The sequence below is a fragment of the Podarcis tiliguerta genome (genome assembly GCF_965153285.1).
Source record: "Podarcis tiliguerta genome assembly, chromosome: 4".
NCBI classification, from domain to species: Eukaryota; Metazoa; Chordata; class Lepidosauria; order Squamata; family Lacertidae; genus Podarcis; species Podarcis tiliguerta.
In genome coordinates, this window is record NC_139537.1 from 71,732,327 (window position 1) to 71,754,468 (window position 22,142).

Here is a 22,142-nt window from a genome sequence, read left to right on the forward strand (position 1 = left end):
TTTAGATCTTATAGAGGAGATAAACCTGTGTCTGGGTGGCTCCACTTGGCATCTCACATAGAGGACCATGTGACTGAATACATGATAAAAATTCCTTTCAGAGAGAAAACTAAATGCCAAGGAGAAAAGTTCCAGCCTAACATTTTTACAGGTAGAAAAGGAAATATTTCTTTGGCTAGGGGGAAAGAGAGAGTCTGATTTAAATAATATAACTATTTGTAAAGATTTTGATACAATCTCTTAAGTAATGGCATCAAAAATATACATATTTTTTTCTTTCCAATGTTAGACTGAGAAATAATAATTTGTCCATAGCCATTAAGAGAGCTCTCCAGTTCAACTATGTCACTGTGACACTCTTATTTTACAGCAAGCCATAAATCATCAAGTATGAGCCAATTATACCCACTTCGCTCTCCCCCACTCACCTGGGGGGGGGGTAGTAGAAATAAAGTATTATTCATAAGCCAAAAGCAAACATTGGCTTAGCATCCTGGTTTACTGAAGCAGGGAGGAGCTAAGCATGCAATAAGCAGAAAAGACTTTCTGTGGCATGCGATTGAAATTTATTTGCAGCATCCCCAATATTCTCAAAGGAAGGATGCAACAAAGGGTCTCTTGCAGGGGTTAATCTATGAAAAGTTACCTGGGTTTTCCAAAGGGAATTTTGTGAACAAGCTAAAGATAAGTTTATAAAGACTTACTCAAGCTCATCTTCAGAATCATAATCTATATGCATAGACTGTGAAGCTGTGACGTCACTTGCAGACTGGCATTGTTTCAGACTACCACTTCCTGTAGGTGATAACGTCTCTTTCCGTTTTCTTTTCCCGAAGAACTTTTTGATAGATTTAAACTTAGACTTCTTCTTTCCTGGGAGGGAATAAATATTAAGGGAGTCGTAATTATTTTTAGGCAGTGCTGTTATTATTTATTCATCCACACATGTCATCAAGAAGGCAATCTCCTCCCGCCTGCCCCCCACCACCTCAGCTTCAGTTGTCTTTTTCCGCCAATTGAATGTACAGATATTTGTATCCACACTGATCCCAACGTAATACTATTACTGTACTGGTGTAAACGAATTGTGAGGATATAAGGTACATTAAAGGGGGGTGGGGGGAGGAAGACTTGCAAGAAAGACTACTCTCTAGTCGCTGCCAATATCCTATTAACATTTAATGTAATAAGACTGTGAAGTATAAACTCAGTGTTAAATGGTAGATGCAGGGAACAGAATTAAATTACAGTCCGGAAACTCAATGTCTCTCTTCACTAATCACTGAAGAGCAGGGCGGCCTTGTTACCAAATGACGTGAGTAATTTAAAAACACAGAAATAGCTTGCTGAGGTGGAAAACCCACATGCTGATATTCTGAATGGTAATTATGTTACCAAGTGGCACTTTCCATGTTCAAACAAGCATCAAGCAATAATACTGAAGTGTAATGCTAAGCTAAATGCCGCAGAAAGGAAGCTTAATCAAGAAAATGTTTTCAGGCCATCCACCTTCGGATACAAATGGGTCTTTCGCCATATGAAGCAAATTCTAAAAGCTTTTGCAGGAGCTCCCAAAGAGGGCTATTTTACTATTTCCATTTAGGACCCCTGCCAGACCTAATTTCACATGCAGGCCAGAGGTTCCTCACTGCTGATTTAAAATGTTTGTTTTATTTGACCAATAAATTGATTTGACCAATGAATTGATTAATCATGCAAACTTTCAACAAATATTCGCTGATTAAACTAGATGACAGCTCTAGAGAACAAAAGCCAAAGAGAAAAACTTATTTTTTCTCTGTAATAAAAAAGGTTTTCTCAAACGTAACATGAAAACAGGCCCTTTACCTGAACCTTCCTCGCCAGATCCTTCAGCCTCTGGGAATTTGATATCCATGACCGTTGTGGAACTGGTAAAGCAGTCACTAAATGAAAAAGGGAAATATATATATTATCATCAGAATATTATCTAGACTTGTTTGATATTGGATCTAAGGTGGGGTGCGAAAGTTTTGGTCCTCCAGTTGTTGTTGAGTTGAAGATTCCATCATTCCTATCCTGACGGTCAGGGAAACAATTACAAACGATCATACTGTGAAGATGATAGTTAGTTTGGGTGTCACTGACAGCGTCACACCTTGAAGATTTTAACCTAGAAGATAGACCCACATAGGCAGGTTCACCTGATTGATGCAAGGCCCTTTTCAAGATTTAATTATTAATCCTTTGATATTGTTGACCATGAAATCAATGGTGATTAAGCACAAGATCTTGTAGTAGTTTGCAGAACCATGCTTGAATGGTTCTGCTTGTCCCTGACAAGCAGACCACACTGGGTAATGTCGGACATCGGTTTGTGCCATGCCTAGCTCTGACCAGGTGTCAGATGCTGAGTCCTTGGTGTATGAACCAGATGCTCTGTTGATCAATGACCTTGAGGACTAAGCAGGTTCTCATGGAACCAAGGCTTAGGATCACCTTGGTGGGAGCCCTCCTGAAGACCCCTTCAAGCCATCAGATGATGTAGTGCAGCCATCCTTCAGTCCTTGAGAACATAGGTGTCAAAAGGCCTGGGTCCAGGCTGAAGAACAGTAACATAGCATGCATCTACATTTTGCAGCTTGTGAGTAAGGTGTCCACTCATGAGTAAGCACTCCCTGGAATTCCTCTGCTACCTGCATGTGGAATTTGGGTGTTGTCTAGGAGGCTCCACTTGAGCCAGCCTTTCAGTTGCCAGAGGCAGCACAGGTCTCTGCTCCTCCTCCTTGCTGTGTTGTACTTTGCCTGTGCTACTGAATTTGGACCATCACCTGACTTAACCTCTGGGTCATGTTTTGGACAGAGACAGATTCCATGTGTTTGACCTTGGCTTGTTGAGACTATACAGCATCTTAAACCCTGTTCTCTTGGGTAAATGTTTTGCCAGAATGCTTTTTATCATCTAGGACTGAGACCCTGGTCCCTGAGGACACCACCTGGAGCATGACAGCTCATCACCTTCCTGGGACCTTCAAGTTGGCTTCACCTCACAGTCCATCCTGTTTGCCTTCCAACCCAACAGGATTTCAGAACAAACAAGGTCTTGCAATCACTGTGTATATTTCATGGTAAAATGTTAGAAGCAAGCAAGCAAGCAAGCAAGCAAGCGGAGATGAACTTTAACAAGATTAAAATAAACGCCTTCCAAGACTACAACTTTAATCAGAAACAGGGTTCAGCTTCCTGCTGCTCTACAAGTAAGCAGTATCACTTTTGAAAGTTCCTTTCAGACCATGAGCTCATCTAATTCAGTATTTTCCACTCCAACTCACAGTGGCTCTTCAGAATTTTAGACAGGGTACATTCCCAGCCTTACCTGGATGTGTCTATTCCAGGTAAGGGATTAAATCTGGGATCTTCTGCCTGCAGATAACTCTACTGCTGTTTCTATGGTTTCTTCTCCTTGATTGCGAGTCTGCAGTGATGTTCATGCAACCTAATAATGCAAACTGGTGTAGAAGCAGGAAGCTGAGATGCAATGGTCAGTGACACTTTCCACCAGCTCCACCTGGTGAAAAGGCTTCCTCTCTTTACATATGAGATGATGGTATTTTCTATATTTCTTCACCATGAGGTTAAACTACTGCAATTTGCCCCACTTAAGTCACCCTGAAACACTGCAAGACCTGCTCACTTAGGGTAACTTTTAGGAAGCATGATTAAATTGACTGTTGACACTTTAATATAGTAAAAAATTATTCTCTGTGTGAAAGGTTCTTATACTATTCCCCCTTCAAGTTTTAATGGATTATGTGTTTGATAATCTTAAAAGGGTATGTTTAAAACAAGACTTTGGAAGAATACTTATTTTGGTTCTGCTTGAACCCATTTTAAAAAAGGTACATCTCACATTTAGCTTTCTGATTCAGCAAATGGTCAGTATGTTCCCCAGGCTAGAGCACAAACAGGCTTGATATAAATAAATACAGTGAAAGGTCAGCACTTGCTAAGTTATGAAAACAAATTAGATCCTATGCATTTAGGTATGTCCACCCCTCCTTGATGAGTAAAGATCACAAACAGAATACTCCCTTCTGTATTACTTCTGCAGAAATGAATTGTTTGCTTAGATTTATTCTCTGTTATAAAAGACTCAAGGTGAGTAACAGCAATTGTGCAATTGACCTGGCTTTCAAGGCCTGTAACAAAGAACAGTGCAGAGTTAATACTAACTCCTCATTCTCTTAACCAGGGTTAAGTTTATCAAGAGTGGGCTCTGGATCTTCAAGTTCACCTTCCCCCAGCCCCTTCCCCCTTGCGCATTAATTGCCACTCCTCCCTTCATCCATAGCCCTAAATTCCAATGAAGGTTTACATCTCTATCACTATTAACCAAGGCAATTGGTAGTTAGGTTTCCTCATAGCCTTGGTTTGCAAACCCAGTTCAAATTCTTATTTGAAAGATGGGTTAAGATGGAAACCCTAGTTAGCATTAACCATTGGGTTGGTCCTCAAAATTAATTCTTACAAATGCTCAAGAAGATGTGCATTACCATATCAGAAGTATCTCCTAAACATACCTGGAAAGATCCCACCAACTTTTCTGAGGGGCAAGCGGAGAGCACCAATTAGTCTTCCACCTTTGTTTCTGTTTCCATAGTCAAAAAGGATCCCAGAGCAGCTTACGAAGTTGGGTTTTTTTTAACAGTCCCTGCCCACAGGCTTACAATCTATGGGTGTGTATACACTGCACGATCATGTGCATTCAAGTGCGGGATGCAGGCACATTTTCAGGTTGCTGTGCACACAATGCCACTCCCATCGCTGTCACACGCTATTTGTCAGTCGAAAGGGCATTCTGCTGGAACGGTTATAATCTGCTGTGTGCCAAGAATGTGCTTCTCAAGCACATGTGTACACAGATAACAACACACTGTCAGGTCACCACCACCTATTGGGGCAGACCAACTCATGTTGTAGGTGTGTTCCACTCCCCCTAACCAGGCTTAACTTGCCTATGAATGAAATAGGCAAAAGAGGAAGCAGTGCGGTAACTTAGCTGCTTCTGTATACCGAAATATAGATTCTCTGTTTACAGTATGTTGACACACAATTTTACAATCACACTCTTTTGAAAGACTGTGGAAACACCAATTGAGGGGAGGTGAATAGAGAGCACAGCTGCGTACTAGTTCGAAAGCATGCCCACCTGTGTGTGCAGACTGTGGGATGTATCATCACTGAAGCAGTCAAATACAACATTTCCTGTTGCCTAGAGTGGACACGCAGGGGAATGTTGCTCCAGACAGGGGGGGGGGGCTTCCTATCGTACCTGTTCTGGAGCCTCTCCCCATGTGTGACCAGGTAGATGGGTGTGACCCTAGCAGACCCTATAAAAGGGCTAGCCATGCAGCCATCTTCCTCTTTGGTTCTCTTTTGCCATCTCCCGTTCTCGTGGCTCAACATTCCCACACAGACAACAGCTGGTGCTTTAGATGATGTCATTGAGTGAAGGTGTGTACAACTGCTATTGGCTATAAACAGAAGTGCACCGTGAAGAAACGAGCCCTGTGCATTTCAAAGGCTACATGTGAGCACCTTAAGTCAGTGTGGCCCTGCAAGAGAGCTTTGCTTCCTAGAGGGGCACAGTCGAGCCTGACTCAGCAGTTCCTGCATATCAGAAACCTATGTCTGTCTTACTAGCAGCTCCACAGGGGCTTATAAAGGACACAGTTATAAATAACAGAAACAAAGGAGAACCAAAGATACAGAATGGACGTCTTATGATTTGGTAAACATCTCTTGGAACAAATAATTGCAATGAGAGTCAGAATAATGTTCCATCTAGCTCAACATCTTGACAGTGACTAAATTGATCTAATTTGCACAGGCAGGGCAGGTTTTACTAAGGAGCAGGGGAGGGGTATAGGTAAGATCCAACCAGGACCTTCTCAGCTCACTTGCCCAAGTTGTTCTTTAAAGCTTTTGTTGACAAATTCCATCCCGTTTGGCCGCAGCAATGCTATGGTATCTGGTTTCCTCCAACCATTCTCTTGGTCCCCTCTACCCCACACTTTCATAATGCAATCCTACACAATGTTTAATCTAAAATAAGTCCCCTACCTTCTACAAAACCTCCCCTCGGTAGGGATTTCCCACAAAGAATGGGTTGGACACAGAGTTGCATGGAGCAGAACTCCACAAACTGGACACTTGTGTTTTCACCTATTCTTCCCTTGCAGACCTTAGAAATTGACTCCAGAGATAGGGGAGAACTCTGGAAAACTGTAGGGGGTGGCAACGGAGGCTGTCATAGATGCCATCTCATGCCAACGACTGTGGGTGCTCACAATGTAAGGACCAGGAGGAGGAGGAAGAGGAGAAGCCGGCAGAGGTAGACATGGCGGCTCCTCCTCCCTCATATGAAGAAATGGGGACAGTGGGGAATAGATTCCCTTTTGTCCATTGACTTGGGGCGGTGGCACCCACACATATATTATTGTGGGTGCCGAAGCAACCATGCCCCCCCCCCCCGAGTTGGCACCAGTGAAGGCTGTAGAATGAAGGGAAAATCAGTGGAAATTATCCTCCCCACCACCTACTGCCTATTGCAGGAGTCTTCACTACATCCAAATTGCTTCCGAGAAAGGAACGAACCTTTCTGTTTGCATAACAGCTGGTCTGGATCTAAGTCATTGTATTTAGAGAGCACTTACGTCAATATTTCAAATTATTTTCTTTTCCCATGTTTCCGTACACTACAAAGTTACAGGCTAGGGATAACTCTACAGCAGAAGGCACTGAAGTCTCCCTTGCATGGCAAGGTAGGTATTACATATCATGACCTTGAACATTTTTTCATTTTTAAAAAGATTTTAAAGGTGTTAATGGTTACATTAATTAGATCTTAAAATAAGATAATCAAGGAAGAAAGAACAGAGAATACACTATTACCCTGAGATTTCTGCCTCACAAACACTGAACAACTACTTCCACAATTTTACAGGAAAAGTAGCAAATTACTATGTTCTACTTGCAGGGTATTTGGGGCTTGGTGGAAAGACATGCATTAGCGTAGCATGGAATAGCAGAATATCTGAAGCGTTGCAGTTCATCAATATTCTGCTATGAATCCATTTCTCACCTCAGCATCTTGACTGCCACAACTTTGCTTGCCCCCTCTGCAGAAAGTTTGACCCCACAGTCACGTGGAATGCTCTGGCAGAAGGAAGAAATGTATGCAGCTCTAGTGCTGAACCTCCTCCTTAGTCATCCTAGCAATAGGTTGCAACAGGAAAGGAGTAAGAAATCAAGTGTGCAACAGCACAGAGCAACAGTCTGAAATGGAACTTAGAGAGAGAGCACACTGTCCCCAGCGTGTGGGGTTTTTTTCCTAAAGCCTAACAAGCGTCTGTGCCCCAATACTATAGACACACAGACACTCACAATCTAGGAAGTGGAAACACAGGTAGTAAGATCCAAGCCCACTGAAATCTCCCCAGGCAGCACAGTCCACTAACTTTAACAATAACCACTATGTGGTAAACACATTCCCTCATCTCACCAACTCCCCAAGGATCTAATGCAAAGCAGAACAACCCAGAGCTTATTAACCTGTAACTCTATGCGAAAAGATGCATCAAACGTTTCTGTGTTGCATCACTTCTTCCACCTGCTTCATTCCCTCTCAGAAACAACTCTTGACTGCTTTAGCCCCTGAATACAGCTTGTAGACCATATTCTAGGACACACACACACAAAAAACCCCTAAACCTTTTCCCATCCTTCAAAAGAAACCAAAACCACTTATATTCAAGGTAAACAAGTGATAGCAAGTTTGAAAATTAAACTAGACTTGTGGCACCTTAAAGACCAACAAATTTATTTCTGCATATGCCTCTACAGACTAGAGTCTACTTCATCAGATGCATGAAGTGTTATGAAATGAGGCCAGAGAAAAATGGAATGCAGAAAGTACAGAGACTGTGATAATAACATTATCAGTGACTGTTTTAAACTAACATATTCACTCTAATTCAGTCTATACAGTAAGTCTGCAACTTATGCACACTTAACTTGTGTGCATTCAGATTTACGTGCTTGGCAAAATAATTGAAAACAAAAGGGGGGGCAGAAAGGGGATGGGCATCCAGGAAAAAAACATTTTGGCAATCCCATCCACCATTGAACCCAATGTATTTTGAGTATATGTGACTTTGGCTTTAGGCGCAATCCCTGGAATGTAACCCTCGTGTAAGTTGCAGGCTTACTGTATACATATTTTTTAAACTCAGGAATTGAATATGAAAAAAGAATGTATTTTAGAGACAAAAAAGCTCTCTGATATTTTTAAATCTAGCTCAGTTATTGTTGGTATAAATATTTCAGTTTAGAAGGAGTTCTATGTAATTATCCTAAAAACCAACAGGTGTTCCTTTTATGAATGCTTTTTAAAAGGGCACCATACCCCATTTTTCATGGAAGTACGGTATTTCCTTCATTGCACCTGTATGTTATGTTTGAAGCCGTTTCCTTTCCCTATTCACCCTATATTTAAAGAGAACAAAGAGTAGTGCAATTCAGAGAAAACTTAAGAAACACCTAAGTCCCATTGAAACCACCGGGACTTAAACACATATGGATATGAATGGGATTTAGGCATACCTCGTAAGATTTACAGGACTACACCCAATAGCATTTTCTCATATTCATGAAAGTTAGCCAACCATACCAGTGTAGGAAACAAGCACCAAGGGGGGAAATAAACAATCCAACAGTACAGCGAAATTCTAAATATACAGGCAGCCGAAGGAGAGATCAGCAGGAAGCAGAATGGCAGGTAACAACAAAGGATGCATTTTAAAGTTCAGTCCTCTTGTGAAAAGAGTTAGGTGCATTTATGGTGCCCTTTGTAACAAACCTTTTTTTATTTCCAAGAGTACAGGTTGTACCGTATAAGCAAAATGGGGGCAGCCAGAAAGTCTCATCAACCTTTTCCAGCAAGTTCAAAGGCTCCTTTCTCCTCTTCCGAAATTCAAAACTACCAGGTTTTTCTTTCTTTCTCTTGACACACAAGATGCTCTCAATCTCTCAGATAGAATACAGGTCTCAGCCTCCACCTGGCAGGTAGGTGTGACCTGCATTCTGAACTGGTCTTCCCTGCCGATGAATTAGTATCAGTCGTTAACAGTCAAGCCAAATCTAAAGGCAGTTTTTAAAATGGCAGTACTGTATGGTCCTACAAAGTATTTTTTAAACTCTTTTTTGTTATCGGCATGCATTACTACCCACTTTTAACTTCTTCGATGGTCCATCATTACTCATTTTTTAACTTCTTTGAACATTATGTCGCCATTTCCACTTCTGAAGAATATACACATATATAGCCAGGGATTTTTTTTCCAGCAGGAGTTCAGTTCTGACATCTCTCAGGTGGACACCATTGCCATTAAAAGAGAACAAGGGAGGTGTTTATGGTGAGCATATATCACTGCATATAGCAGGAGCTGACACAATAGTCATCTTATGTGTGTAGCAGACTGCCAGAGGCATAAGCAGATCATCAGACCTAAAACAGATCACATTGCCAGAGACTCTCACGCACTATTTAAACACAATGTTCCCTGTTTTACTGAAGTACTGTACAAATGTTTGACAGCATGTATTATTTTTTTATCTGAATTAAAAATTGGAAGTATGCTTCATTCTTACACAGCTGGGTAATTTCAGAGGGTGTAGAAGTCAGAATTACCCACCTTGAGTGAAACCAATCTGCAGTTTCCAGATGAGTCACTGATCAGGGGGAACATGCCGATTCGTGGGAGAAAGCTGTAAAGCTCAGTGATGGGATGCCTGCTTGCATACAGAAGGTTCCAGGTACCTCCAGGTTAGGGCTGAGAAAGAAACCAATCTGAAACCCTAGAGACTTACTGCCCGTCAATGCAAATAAACTGAGCTAGATCAACCAATGGTATAATACAGCTTCTTAGATTCTTGGAAAGCAGCAAACCCACAACAGTGGCTCATGCAGTGACCCTGGACGTGGTCTCCGCTGAACAGAGGCTATCCTGCTGCATCTCTGCTCAAAGTGATTGACCAAACTAGTGGCACTTGACATGGAGGTCAATTGGAATGATGCAGTGCCAATGTGAAGATCATACAGAGATGAAACACAATTTCATCCTGTGGCGGTAATTTGGAATCACAGGAGCCTTTGACATAATCAGATGAAGTTAACAGCACACTTGGGGAAGTCTACAAACCAACAATAATAAAAGGGGGGAAATCTAAATCCTGATATTGCACAGAAGACAGGGTGCATAGCTATATAATGGTCTTAAGCTAGTTGAACAGTCATTCCTTCTCCTCAAGGAACCTGAGCAAAAGATGCTGCACATAAAATAACGACTCTGAGAAAGAACATTACGGCAAGGGAGAGAGCAACCTGGCCCATCTATCAGCCAAAGGAGGAGAAGCTGCAGGGATCTTGCTTTGCCACTCCCTTCTAAAAAGAACACTTATAAGAACGTTGTAATTAAGAAGAAATCCCCGAGTTTGCTTTTTCTTTCTTTCATCCTCCCTCCTAATCCTTTTTTCCTTTTGTGCCATTTCTGTTAGGCTGTAACCCTGATGGCAAAGATGCTAATCCTGAAGACAGGGACAACCTCATTGATTGCTGTAAACCAGGGGTAGGGATAGGATCTGCTTAGCAGGGTGGCTCTTGCAATTCCCCAGTCCCTGTGCACCACTTCAACAAGTGGGCGGGGCCACCCCACCTGCCCTCTTTCCAGAACCCCCAGTGGCACCAGGTTGTGGGTGTTTTCCACAGGCTGTAGCTAGGTGCAAAAGGTTAGGTCACAATCCACAGCCGAGGTTCAAAGCAGAAAGCGATACCCCGGGTCCAAGGTCAGGGCCCACAGCAGTAAGAGGTACCGTATTTTTTGCTCTATAAGATGCATCAGACCACAAGACGCACCTAGTTTTTGGAGGAGGAAAACAAGAAAAAAAATATTCTGAATCTCAGAAGCCAGAACAGCTGTGCAGTGAAAGCAGCGATCCCTCTTGCTGTTCTAGCTTCTGGGATAGCTGTGCAGCCTGCATTCGCTCCATAAGACGCACACGCATTTCCCCTTACTTTTTAGGAGGGAAAAAGTGAGTCTTATAGAGCAAAAAATACGGGTAAGTCAGGTCAAGACACAATTCAGGGTCAGGAAATTCAGTATGAAGATCAAGGTGGCTGCCGAAGCTGATGAACAGGTATTGATCCAGCAACTCTTCAGCAGAAACTGGTAACTTTTATACAAGATCTTCTTTGAGCCCCACCATGTGCACAGCTGCCAGTCATCTGGGATAGCAAGGCTCAAGTCTACTCATGAAAAGCAACCCGCCTCACAAGCAGTCCGTTACTGAGGAGAGCCTGGCTCTCAGACAGGCACTGCGGTATTTAAAGGTAAAAAGGTAAAGCACCCCTGGATGGTTAAGTCCAGTCAAAGGCGACTATGGGGTTGCGACACTCATCTCGCCTTCAGGCCGAGGGAGCTGGTGTTTGTCCACGGACAGCTTTCTGGGTCATGTGGCCAGCATGACTAAACCGCTTCTGGAGCAATGGGACACCATGACGGAAGCCAGAGCACACAGAAACACCATTTACCTTCCTGCCACAGCAGTATCTATTTATATACTCGCACTGGTATGCTTTCAAACTGCTAGGTTGGCAGGAGCTGGGACAAAGCCACGGGAGCTCACACCGTCATGCAGATTCGAACTGCTGACCTTGTGACTGGCAAGCCCAAGAGGCTCAGTGGTTTAGACCACAGCACCACCTGCATCCCTTACTGCAGTGTTTAGTCATTGCCCTGTCATACAACTTCATGAGCTGGCGCTCTTTAGGTACTCTCATCTCTGCCTCACAGTTCTTGTCTTGCTGAGGAGAGGGATCCCCACAGTCAGAGAGCCTGGACTCTAGGTCCTCTTCCAAAGAGAACTACTACTACTACTACAGCAGCAGCAGCATGATACTGCCTATCAATCACCTGGCTTGTAGAAGTCTCGCTTTGGTTTGAGCAAGGATCACTTGCACTAAGGAACTCCAAGGTGCAAGGTATCTCAGCAGGGCTTGCTAAAACCACCGAGCAGTGCTTGCAAGCAAGCCCCTGCAGAGTGAGATCTTTTGCATCTCCAGCTTGAATTCAAATTGGTAACTCAAAGGAAGAATCTGTGCTTCCGATTATTATTTGCATCAAAAGGTTGTGCTTTTAAAATGCAGCACCTTTTCCCATTGCTGTGCAGCGAGTGCTCACTGTTAATCTTCCACGTGGGGGAAAGTGGCCATGGTTTGTCCAAAACGGCTTGGCAAGCCGAATTCGGACCATGGACTTGAGGCCCCCCCCCAATAAGTGTTCTACAAGTCTTTTTGGCTGAAGAGCAGAGTTAGAATCATTTAATTTATTTCATTCTCACTATGACTCGCTTCTTATGAAATTTCTTTGAACAACTTAACAATAAAAATATGCATAGATGAAAGGACTAGGTCAAAACATATTAATGAGGGGTTAAACAAACAGGCTGATGTCAGCTCCGTAACAGCAGTCCACACAAGCAGAGAGAAGGTGTCGTGGGCACCCTTGACCTTGACATGCAGTACAAAAGCCAACCTAATCCACTCTGGGGTGGGTGGGTGTGTACCCTTTCAGAGGTTGACCCCTTTCCACCTTAGCACCAAAAAGTATACGTATGATCATACAGCAGTTTAAAGAAAACTTTTCCCTTTTCTTTCTCATATTCTGTGCTCACAACATACTCATTCTCTCTAGCAGATAAGTCCCCAAACTTGCAATTTTCCCCGTAGTGAGGAACGCTCTTCTAACTTGGCAAAGCTAAAAACTCGCAGAAATGTCATTCTACTACCAGTGGGCTGTCTACCGCACTACTTTCCCTTATGAAACCACCCTGCAAAGGCTAAAGTAGTTTGAGGGTGTCATAGGACTAATCATCTAGATGAGCATTCATTTTGGATATCAACAACAAAAGTTTTAAGGCTGTATTTAATACATTTTTGGCAATTATTAAATACTTGTAAACTAAAAAAAAGGAACAAACATAAGAACAGTCTGTATTCCATTAATCATAAAGTAAACAAGCTGGATGAAGCTGAAAAGCAGTTAATTCAAAGTATTCTTAAAAGAACAGAAATTCATGTCAATCACTGGACCAAATAATTACAGAATTGCAAAACACCAAATATACTGTTGTAACCCCCAATGTAACACTTCCTGTGGAGGGAATGAAAGCTGCTTAGCACTGAACGCTAGCTATTTTTCACTAAACATATCCTATAACCAAAATGAAGGTTGTTTTCTGCACTATGGATGCAACAAGCAACGGACCACCTGATGGAACTAAATACAAGAGAATAATGTTTGCACAGCTCAGTGTTATTTGCCTGCGTAAACAAGAAATCCATTAACACATTACAAAGTTATCCTACAAGTTAAGTCAATAGCAGCACTTTCTCTCCAACTGCTTACCTGCATAAGTATTTTGTTTTGCCAGATTCAGTAAGACATGAAGGGCTACAAGCATTTAGAGACAAATCCCTCACCTTGCCAATCAACTGAGGAGGAATAAAAGCAAAAGGCTAGTACTTTCAAGTTCACAGGAAAGGCTTCCAAAGTACCGTAATGTTGAGTCCATTCAAGTTAAGAGGCACAGCTAAGAGGCACAGCCTTTTCAGAAAGTCAGACGTCATGCTATGCTACTGTGCTGTCTCAAGTGTATGCACAATATTGCCTTGGGCCCTGCAAATGATCCTGGTTTCTGCCTCTGAATGATTTCACAGTCAAAGGAGAAAGCACCACTATGAGTTGCTAGGAAACAGGGAGGGAGTTCCTGACCTGAATTCTTAGAGTAGAGGATGTTGCCCAGGAAGCTTGTACAGTCTTCCCAGTTCCTTGGAAATAAAGGATATATAAACCCTTGCACATATCCTGAAAAATAACGTGGGCGCCTCAAAACGAAATTACAAACTTAATAACAGGCTTTGTGCAAAGAAAAAACAACAGGTATCACGCAGGGATTTGTTTTGTCAATTTGAAAAAGAACTAAATTAGGGGGAAATTCCACTAGGATTAAATTTTTGCACTTATTTTTTTAACAGTTTTATTGTTTTCCTGTGCCTTTTCCCTAAATCTGTCATCAGCAACTGATTTTGATGGAAGGCTAATCTGTGAAAAAGCCCACAGCTCCCACTACCCAAAGTTACCTGTTAGTACCCAGTGACGTCGCAACAGGGAGGCATGGGGGGCGGCACGCCTCGGGTTCCATGCCTGCGGGGGTGACAAGAAGTCACCCCGCGGGGGCTCATGGCAGCGCAAGCAGCCATCACGCCACCGCAGCCGCCTTTGGAAGATTCTCTGTTCGTGGTTATAGCCACGAGCAGAGGATCCCGGCACCAGCAGCAAACCACTAAGTACAGCACATGTTTGGCGTTGCACGCATGCACTGTACGTAGCGACGACACCCATGCACTGTATAGCAGTTTGCTGCCAGCACCTGGATCCTCTGCTCACGGCTGCAGAAATGTAGAAATGTCTCTCCCTCTCTGCCCTTCTCTTGTTTCTGTATTGGCAATGGGGGGCAGATTTTACACAGGGATTTGTACCTGCTGACCCCCATCCTAAACACATTGGCTCATGTATAGCAAACCATTAACTACAGTTTACTGTAATGTCTGAAATTTGCCAAACACACCAGCCACCTGCTTTTAGGGAAATAAATCATGTTCAGAAAGTCAAGAACCTTGGGTTATCATTTTGGTGTGTTTGGAGCAAAACAAACCACGATCCCTGGTTTGGATGTAGTATCAGAGTGCACTTATTAACTCTGAACTTGCTCAATTAACTTTTAATTGAACAGATTTAAAAATAAGAGCATTGCAACTAGACCGTCAAACTCACTTGCTTAGAAACAAATGCATCTCCTGGAATCTATGGAATTCAAGTGAAGAAAGAACACAAGAAATTCCTTGAAATGATACAGAGACTATACAGTCCATCATTACAGTGCTTCACACACACACACACACACACACACACACACACTGCTAAAATGACTTCTTTTTTTCATCAATTCTGATGTTTTTGCTTGCACATGAGAATAATGTCTTGACACAACATTATACAGTGGTACCTCGGGTTACATACGCTTCAGGTTACAGACTCCGCTAACCCAGAAATAGTACCTCGGGTTAAGAATTTTTCTTCAGGATGAGAACAGAAATTGTGCTCCAGTGGCGCGGCGGCAGCAGGAGGCCCCATTAGCTAAAGCAGTGCTTCAGGTTAAGAATAGTTTCAGGTTAAAAATGGACTTCTGGAACAAATTAAGTACTTAACCTGAGGTACCACTGTAATCCTAGTTCTTTCTACGGCCTCAGAAGTTCAGATAGCTGAGCAGAAAACCTTAGCGTTGGAGTCCGATGTGAATTACATTCTTTCAACAAGTGCTAAAGTAATATATTACATAGCACATGTCAGCCCTGAATCCTCAACCGAAGAAAAGTATCATTAAAACTTGGAGCTCCAATGTGTGAACAAGTAAAATGTAAGGCAAGTGACAAAGTGACATTGAACCAAAACAGACACTTTTACGGGGGGGGGGGGGACCCACCCTTTTATTGGCACAGTGAATTGGAAAGATACTTCTACAGTAATTAAGATATGACATTACTCACTCACATATCACTAATAAATTATTGAGAAATCTCCTTGGAGTTTGGATCCAGCCATGTGGAGCATTGATTCCCAAGCGATGAAATGTAACCAAGCAACACTGCCATTTTCGTTCTAGCCCATTGTTATTCAGACTTGGAAATAAAGAATAGCCTCTCAATTGCCACAAGAATAGCACTGAAAAGCTGCCATAGACAAGCTGCCTGATTAAAAGATTCCATCATTCTAGTGCTATAATAGGGAAGATCTTAAACTGAAATTTAATAGAATATACTTCTTCTCACTAAAATGAGAAAAGGGTTCCTCATAAAAGCAGATAATCATGTGTGTGTTTTTACAGACAGAGTAACTGTAATTTATCCAATGCAAATAGTGCAACGTATTGAATTATTCATGGAGATAGTGAGACAGAAATAGGGTTTCTTGATAACTCAATTACTAAGTGTTATGGAGAAAATAATTATACCCATCCTTTCTAACATACTTTCCACAAAAACATAAATTTAGAAGCCGCACCTGGGACAGTTTGTTATGATTTATATCCCAGGTTTTTAATCTAAAAGGAACAAAAGTGACTTACAAGAATTAAAAAAAAGACACAATATAAAATAATCATATACAAAAAGCCATAATGAAAGTAGAGTTCAAAAATAATATGGTATTGGAAGAAATCCTAGTATAGAGTTCAAATCAGTCTCATGGATGCAAATAAATCTGCAGCGACAAATTATTTTTCCAATGTTTTTCCACTACTACACCCACTCTTCTATGACATGGCCCTGAAAAATGTCTAAACTATCTTCTGAATTCCATACCAATAGTTCATAAACAAAATTACATAATACTGTAATGCATTTTCACTGAGACAAAAAGATAAAAACAAACGAGCCCTGGTCTAATTCTCATCCATGTGGCTGTTTTTTTACATGATAGATTTCTTCAGGTCTCATATATTTGCACCCAAAATCTCTGTTCAGATATAGGGCTCAATTAGACTAAATCCTTGCATGCTCAAGTGTAGCAGACAAACTTTCTCCAATCGTGAGCTATACAAGAGAAACAATTTTGCATGTGAAAACTGACCCACACTTCACCAATAAGCAGATAGCATTCATGGCTTAAAGGGCTATGCATATGACCTGAAGCCTTGTGCTTCTATGATAATTCTGAAGGCACTTCAGGGGAAAGATTAAGGGGGGGGGCACTTAGTATATAATTTATTGAGGGATACAGCTGCTCACCTGGTCAGTATGCATTCCTGTGAATAAGTTCACTTCTTTCACTCCTGAGCCCGAAAGTCTTCAGAAGCGCAAAGCCCCCTCTTACATCTGTCAGATTTTAAACTTAATTTGGAATTCTCCCCCCACCCTGCCAAATCAAGTTTGTCAAGTTTTTCTTCCACTGTTTGGGCTATTTATCACTGGCAGTGTTTGAAATAAAAAGATCATATTGGGCAAAACATTCATTTTGACTGCCTAACAAAAGAAAGGTTTTCTTCCTAACAAAGAAAGGTTCATTCTAGTCCATTTTCCTACATCTTTTTTTATTTTGTTCCAGATTTTAACATAGTTATCCCAGAAAATGTTTAAGTTCTTAGCTGATATCCATATCCCCAAATATTTAATTGTTTTCCATTTTAATTCCCATAATATTCTCAAGTCTTTCTTTTGCCTGTGAGTCTAGATTTTTAGCTATCATTTTTGTTTTTTTCTTATTTATATAGAATGCTGCTAAGTTGCCAATTTTTGTTATAGTTTGTATTGTCCTTGGCAGAGCCGTCTTTACCATTGGGCTTAGTGGTGTGTTGCGCCAGGGCGACGGCCTCCCGGGGTGCCCCAGCGAGTGAGGGAGCTGTGCAGCTCTCCCAGCGACTTCCCCTTTCCCTGCACACCTGCCATATGGCTGGCGGGCACGCAGCTTCCCTCCCAAGCCTCTACGGGGATTGCTCTCCCGCAGCGGCATGGGGGAGAGTTGCGCCCCTCCCCATGGCTGGCAGTGCACAGCTTCGCCCCCCCCCCATCCGTCGTAATTTGGGGGCGCTGGGTGGATATTTGCACCCCGGCGCCGCATCTGCTAAAGATGGCCCTGGTCCTTGGGACGCTTTCCATTGGATTTTCCAACGTCAACGTCATCCGCAAAGGTTTCCACTTTGTACTCTCTCTGCCCAACCTTAATTCCTGTTGTTCCATCGTTATTATTTTTTGTATTTTTCTAGTTAACATTTCTAATACTAGGATAAACAATAGTGGCAACAGGGGTCCAACAGCTTCTCTATGCATTATGCAGGATGAGATGGTAGCATTCTGGACTGTAAAAGGGTGAGAAACATACTTCTGACTGTCCTTGCATGAAATCTGGTACATTAGAAAGAAGCTGAACATTTCTCAGAGATTCAGTAACTTAGTATGTACAGATGCCATATCTTAAGTGGAGGAGCAACAGATGTAGGGTTTTACTGAGTCCTCCACCTGCAGTCTTCATTGGCATTGCCCAGAATCCTGTCACCTTATTCCGCATAATGTATAGATTGGTTACTCAGCTCCAAGGACAAGATACTTCAATAGGCTACCCCTGAACACAAGCATGTTACCTATTTCCCCGTGATGTTGAGGCATCTAAGCTGATTTATTATGAAAGAATTCCAGTTTATCTGGATTGTGGTCACAACATCTCTGTCATGCCATAAATAGTTTGTGTCATCACAGCAATGTCTCACATTAATCTGCACATCTGTTCTGCTGTGACTAATTGTACCTTGTCTCTCACTCCTCTGCATATCACTTTGTAAGGGCACAGCATTAGAAAAAACTTAAAACACTTTAAATAAATAAAGAATATTTATTTATTCAAACTTACTCTCCCCTGAAAAAAGGAGGACAACTCATTTATAAACAGTTAAAACAGCTTCACAAATTTTCAAGCTTAGTAAGCTGATCATGTAGGTTTACAGTGCATTGTTATATTAGTTTATTTGAAGTGGCAAAAAAGCATAGAGCTATCAGGGTGATTATTTGAACCTTTTAATCTCCTACTTACAATGAAACAGAAGGAAATCTCATTGGAAGTGTTTGCAATCCAAAGGCAAGTAAGTGGTAAGTAAGCTATTAACTTATGTACGTCTTGTTCCTCCACACAAGGAGAAAAGAAGGTTATGTGTTTTTTAATTTTTTTAGGTCGTTCTGAAATGTCTCCAGTTAAGGGTAACACATAAGCTTTAAACAAAGGACATGCATGGAATGACTTTGCCCCTTAAGTAAATGAGTCCCTTGAGGGAACCCAGTTCTGCAGTATTCAATGGGCAATTCTGTAAGACCTAACTGAGATATCAATCTTGCTTCGATACTGAACCCATAAGCCAAAAACTACATCATGAGAGTGCTACAGATTTGTATGATCAGTCATGTCTATTGAAAGGTTGTGGACTCTCCTTCATTGGAGGTTTTTAAGCAGAGCTGGATGGCCATCTGTCATGGATGTTTCAGCTGAGATTCCTGCACTGCAGAGGGTTGGACTAGATGACCCTTGGGTCCTTTCCAACTCTACAATTCTATGAAAAGTTGGCCATATAACCTGTCTTAGTCAAAGGTAGGCAACATGCACTCTGCTCCAACTGCCAGTTACCTCGCTGAAGGGAGGCACACTGGGGCCTCTGTCACTTGCAGAGAGAACAAGAGCCACTGGGAGCATCCACTTAATTACTGCATACCAGGAAGAGCGTCATGGCAAATGGGAGCTCAGCCTGGCCCCTTCCATCAGCCACTGAAGGTGAACCTGCCCCCTCCACCATTCCTTTCCTATTGCAGGTTACAGATAGCCTTATCTTTTAGTATCTGTACAGAACACAGAAAACATTAGGTGCTTTAATGTGTATAACAAATAAAAGCAAATGTTCCCTATGACACAGCACACTAAGTTCCCCTGCCCCACCATGAAGCAGCCTCTCCTTGGTTTTGACACTACGTAATTTTGAACTCCAGTATGGCAAGAGGCTGCTAGGCAAAGTCTCAACTTGTCTGGACAGTCACTTTCCCTTTAGAGAAGTTTGCTGTGAGGTGACATTTTAGGAGAACTGGAGCACATCTGAGCTGTTTTATTTTATTATTGCTAATGTGTGAACAGGAGCAGATCTAGATTTTTTAAAAAGATAAAAACGGCTGAAACTACAGTAAGTTATCAAGGAATGTTTCGTATTTGCAGTGTCACTTAACTACTATTCAAATTACCATTCCACCCCACACCCCCCCGTTGCACTGGCCTTAGGAGTACCTGAAGGAGCATCTCCATCCCCATCGTTCAGTCCAGACACTGAGGTCCAGCTCAAATGGCCTTCTGGTGGTTCCCTTGCTGTGAAAAGTGAAGTTACAAGGAACCAGGCAGAGGGCCTTCTCAGTAGTGGTGCCCTACCTGTGGAACGCCCTCCCATCAGATGTCAAGGAGATAAAGAGCTACACAACTTTCAGAAGACACCTGAAGCTAGCCCTGTTATCGGGGGGAAAATAATGACTGATGTTTTCTTATGTTTCTATATGTGTTGGAAGCCACCCAGAGTGGCTGGGGCAACCCAGCCAGATGGGCGGGGTATAAATAATAAAATACCATATTTTTCGTTCTATAGGACGCACTTTTCCCCCTCTAAAAATTAAGGGGAAATGTGTGTGCGTCCTATGGAGTGAATGCAGGCTCCTTGGCTTCAGTGATAGCAACGCGAAGCCTCCGAAGCGCAGAGGGAGCGCTCCTTCCGCGCTCCGGAGGCTTCGCGTTGCTTTCGCTGAAGCCTCCGGAGCACAGCACGAGTTCCCGCTGCGCTCCGCAGGCTTCAGGTTCCTTTTGCTGAAGCCAGGAAAGCAAGACTCTCCTGGCTTCAGCAGAGAGGGAGAGCTGCGCAGCGCCCCTTCAGCCAAGTGGGAGGAGAAATGGAAGGGGCTCCGTTTCTCCCGCCGCTTCGCTGAAGGGGTGCTGAGCAGAGAGGGGGAGAATTTTTTTTTTTGTTCTCCCCCTCTAAAACAAGGTGTGTCCTATGGTCCAGTGCATCCTATAGAGCAAAAAATACGGTACTAATAATAAAATTTACCTGATATGAAAAATCAACTGACATTAAGTCATCCAGCCTAACATTATTGCTCTGAAACATGAATTATTTGAAGTGTTCAGTTGTGCAATTTTCAAACTAGGATAATAATAGATCAAACACTAGGAACTGAATCAGTTGGGTTTTCTTACTCTCAAACCCTGGCCCTCCCAAGAAGGAAAATAATACTCAGTGCATAAGCCATTTTCTAAGGAAAGCTAGCTATCGTGTCCCTGATACATCCTCAGCATGCCCAAAGGACTGGCATCCTCTCTGAAATTAGGAAGGTGTAAAGCACCAATGATTGCTTAAGGCATTTTCATTTTGTGACCTTAAACAGGCATGTCCAGTTCTAAATTAACCTCCACTCCCCAGTATGTATTCCGGAATACTGTTATTTTTAAAATAAGGCTGAGGGTACCAGCATGAGTTTACTACCAGTGGTTTCACTGAGATGATGAACAATTATACAGGTGCCTTGTAATTAAGTGCCTTTGGTTAATTGTTCGGTACTGAATACCTAAGAGCCATTTACATCATTTTAAAGTCAAGTACTGTACTGTACAAAAAGTACTTAAATTTAAATGGCAAAAGAAATGTACAGTGCTTGTTATTAATGGCATATAAACATTTAAATAGATGGGTTTCCCTGCAGTAAACGCAAAAGTGGAGGCGTGATCCCTTTCCAACAGCTGTTTCCACAACTGCTAAAGAGAAAACCTAGCTGCTGGGACATGCACAGCAATTGAGAACACATTTCTATTATGCTATCTAAAAGGGTTATTTTGGTTATTTAGTTTTTAAAAAGTAATGTGTGGTTTGGCCTTTAAGCTGGTTGTATGCACGGGAGTACAAAAATGCCATGTTGGGGACTTCTAACATAATGTCCCATTTCTAAAAGTTCAGGATAGTGCATTTATCAGATGAGCACAAAACATGCCAGAAGAAAACACAGAGCGGTCAATTCCCAGTCATTCCCTCTCTGATTCAAAGAACCACCTCAGCATGAGGTTGCATTCCCTAATTATGCTATTCAAGAAATATCTAATAATTGGAGGTTCATTATTCTCTTAATCGGTCCTGTATTCCAAAGTACTAAGTGAATCCGTCTCTGAATTATCTTGCAGCATCAAGACAATTCAGGTACAGAATGTCCCCCTTTACCACAAGAAGTCTGCCTAGCACCTACAGATAGTCCTTTTTTTAATAGAATCACAGAACTGTAGAGTTGGAAGGGACCCCAAGGGTCATCTAGTCCAACCCCCAGAACTAAGGGGGGTTCACCCAGTATTTTAGGATTGTATCATTTTAATGTTGCAATTAATTTAGTACTAAAAGGATTTTAATCTCTGTCAGCTGGATGTATGTTT

The 22,142-nt window shown here is 42.2% G+C and overlaps 1 protein-coding gene across 6 annotated transcripts in view; it reads right to left on the bottom strand.

Annotated features, from left to right (window-relative positions):
• The window catches only part of CRACDL (CRACD like), a 58,471-nt gene that overhangs the window by 30,624 nt on the left and 5,705 nt on the right, over positions 1–22,142 (bottom strand). For 4 of the 6 annotated variants that reach the window (XR_014510439.1, XM_083437718.1, XM_083437714.1 and 1 more), the window contains exons 2-3: positions 1,849–1,925; positions 705–873 (exon numbers count right to left, since the gene is read on the bottom strand). Coding sequence is in view for 5 of the 6 variants with exons in the window: in XM_083437718.1 (XP_083293844.1) it covers positions 705–873; positions 1,849–1,897 (218 nt within the window). In the remaining variant the exon portion in view is untranslated. Of the gene's footprint in view, positions 1–704; positions 874–1,848; positions 1,926–9,734; positions 9,851–13,579; positions 13,807–22,142 lie in introns of those variants that run through there. The other 2 variants (XM_083437716.1, XM_083437717.1) reach the window with 2 other exon arrangements.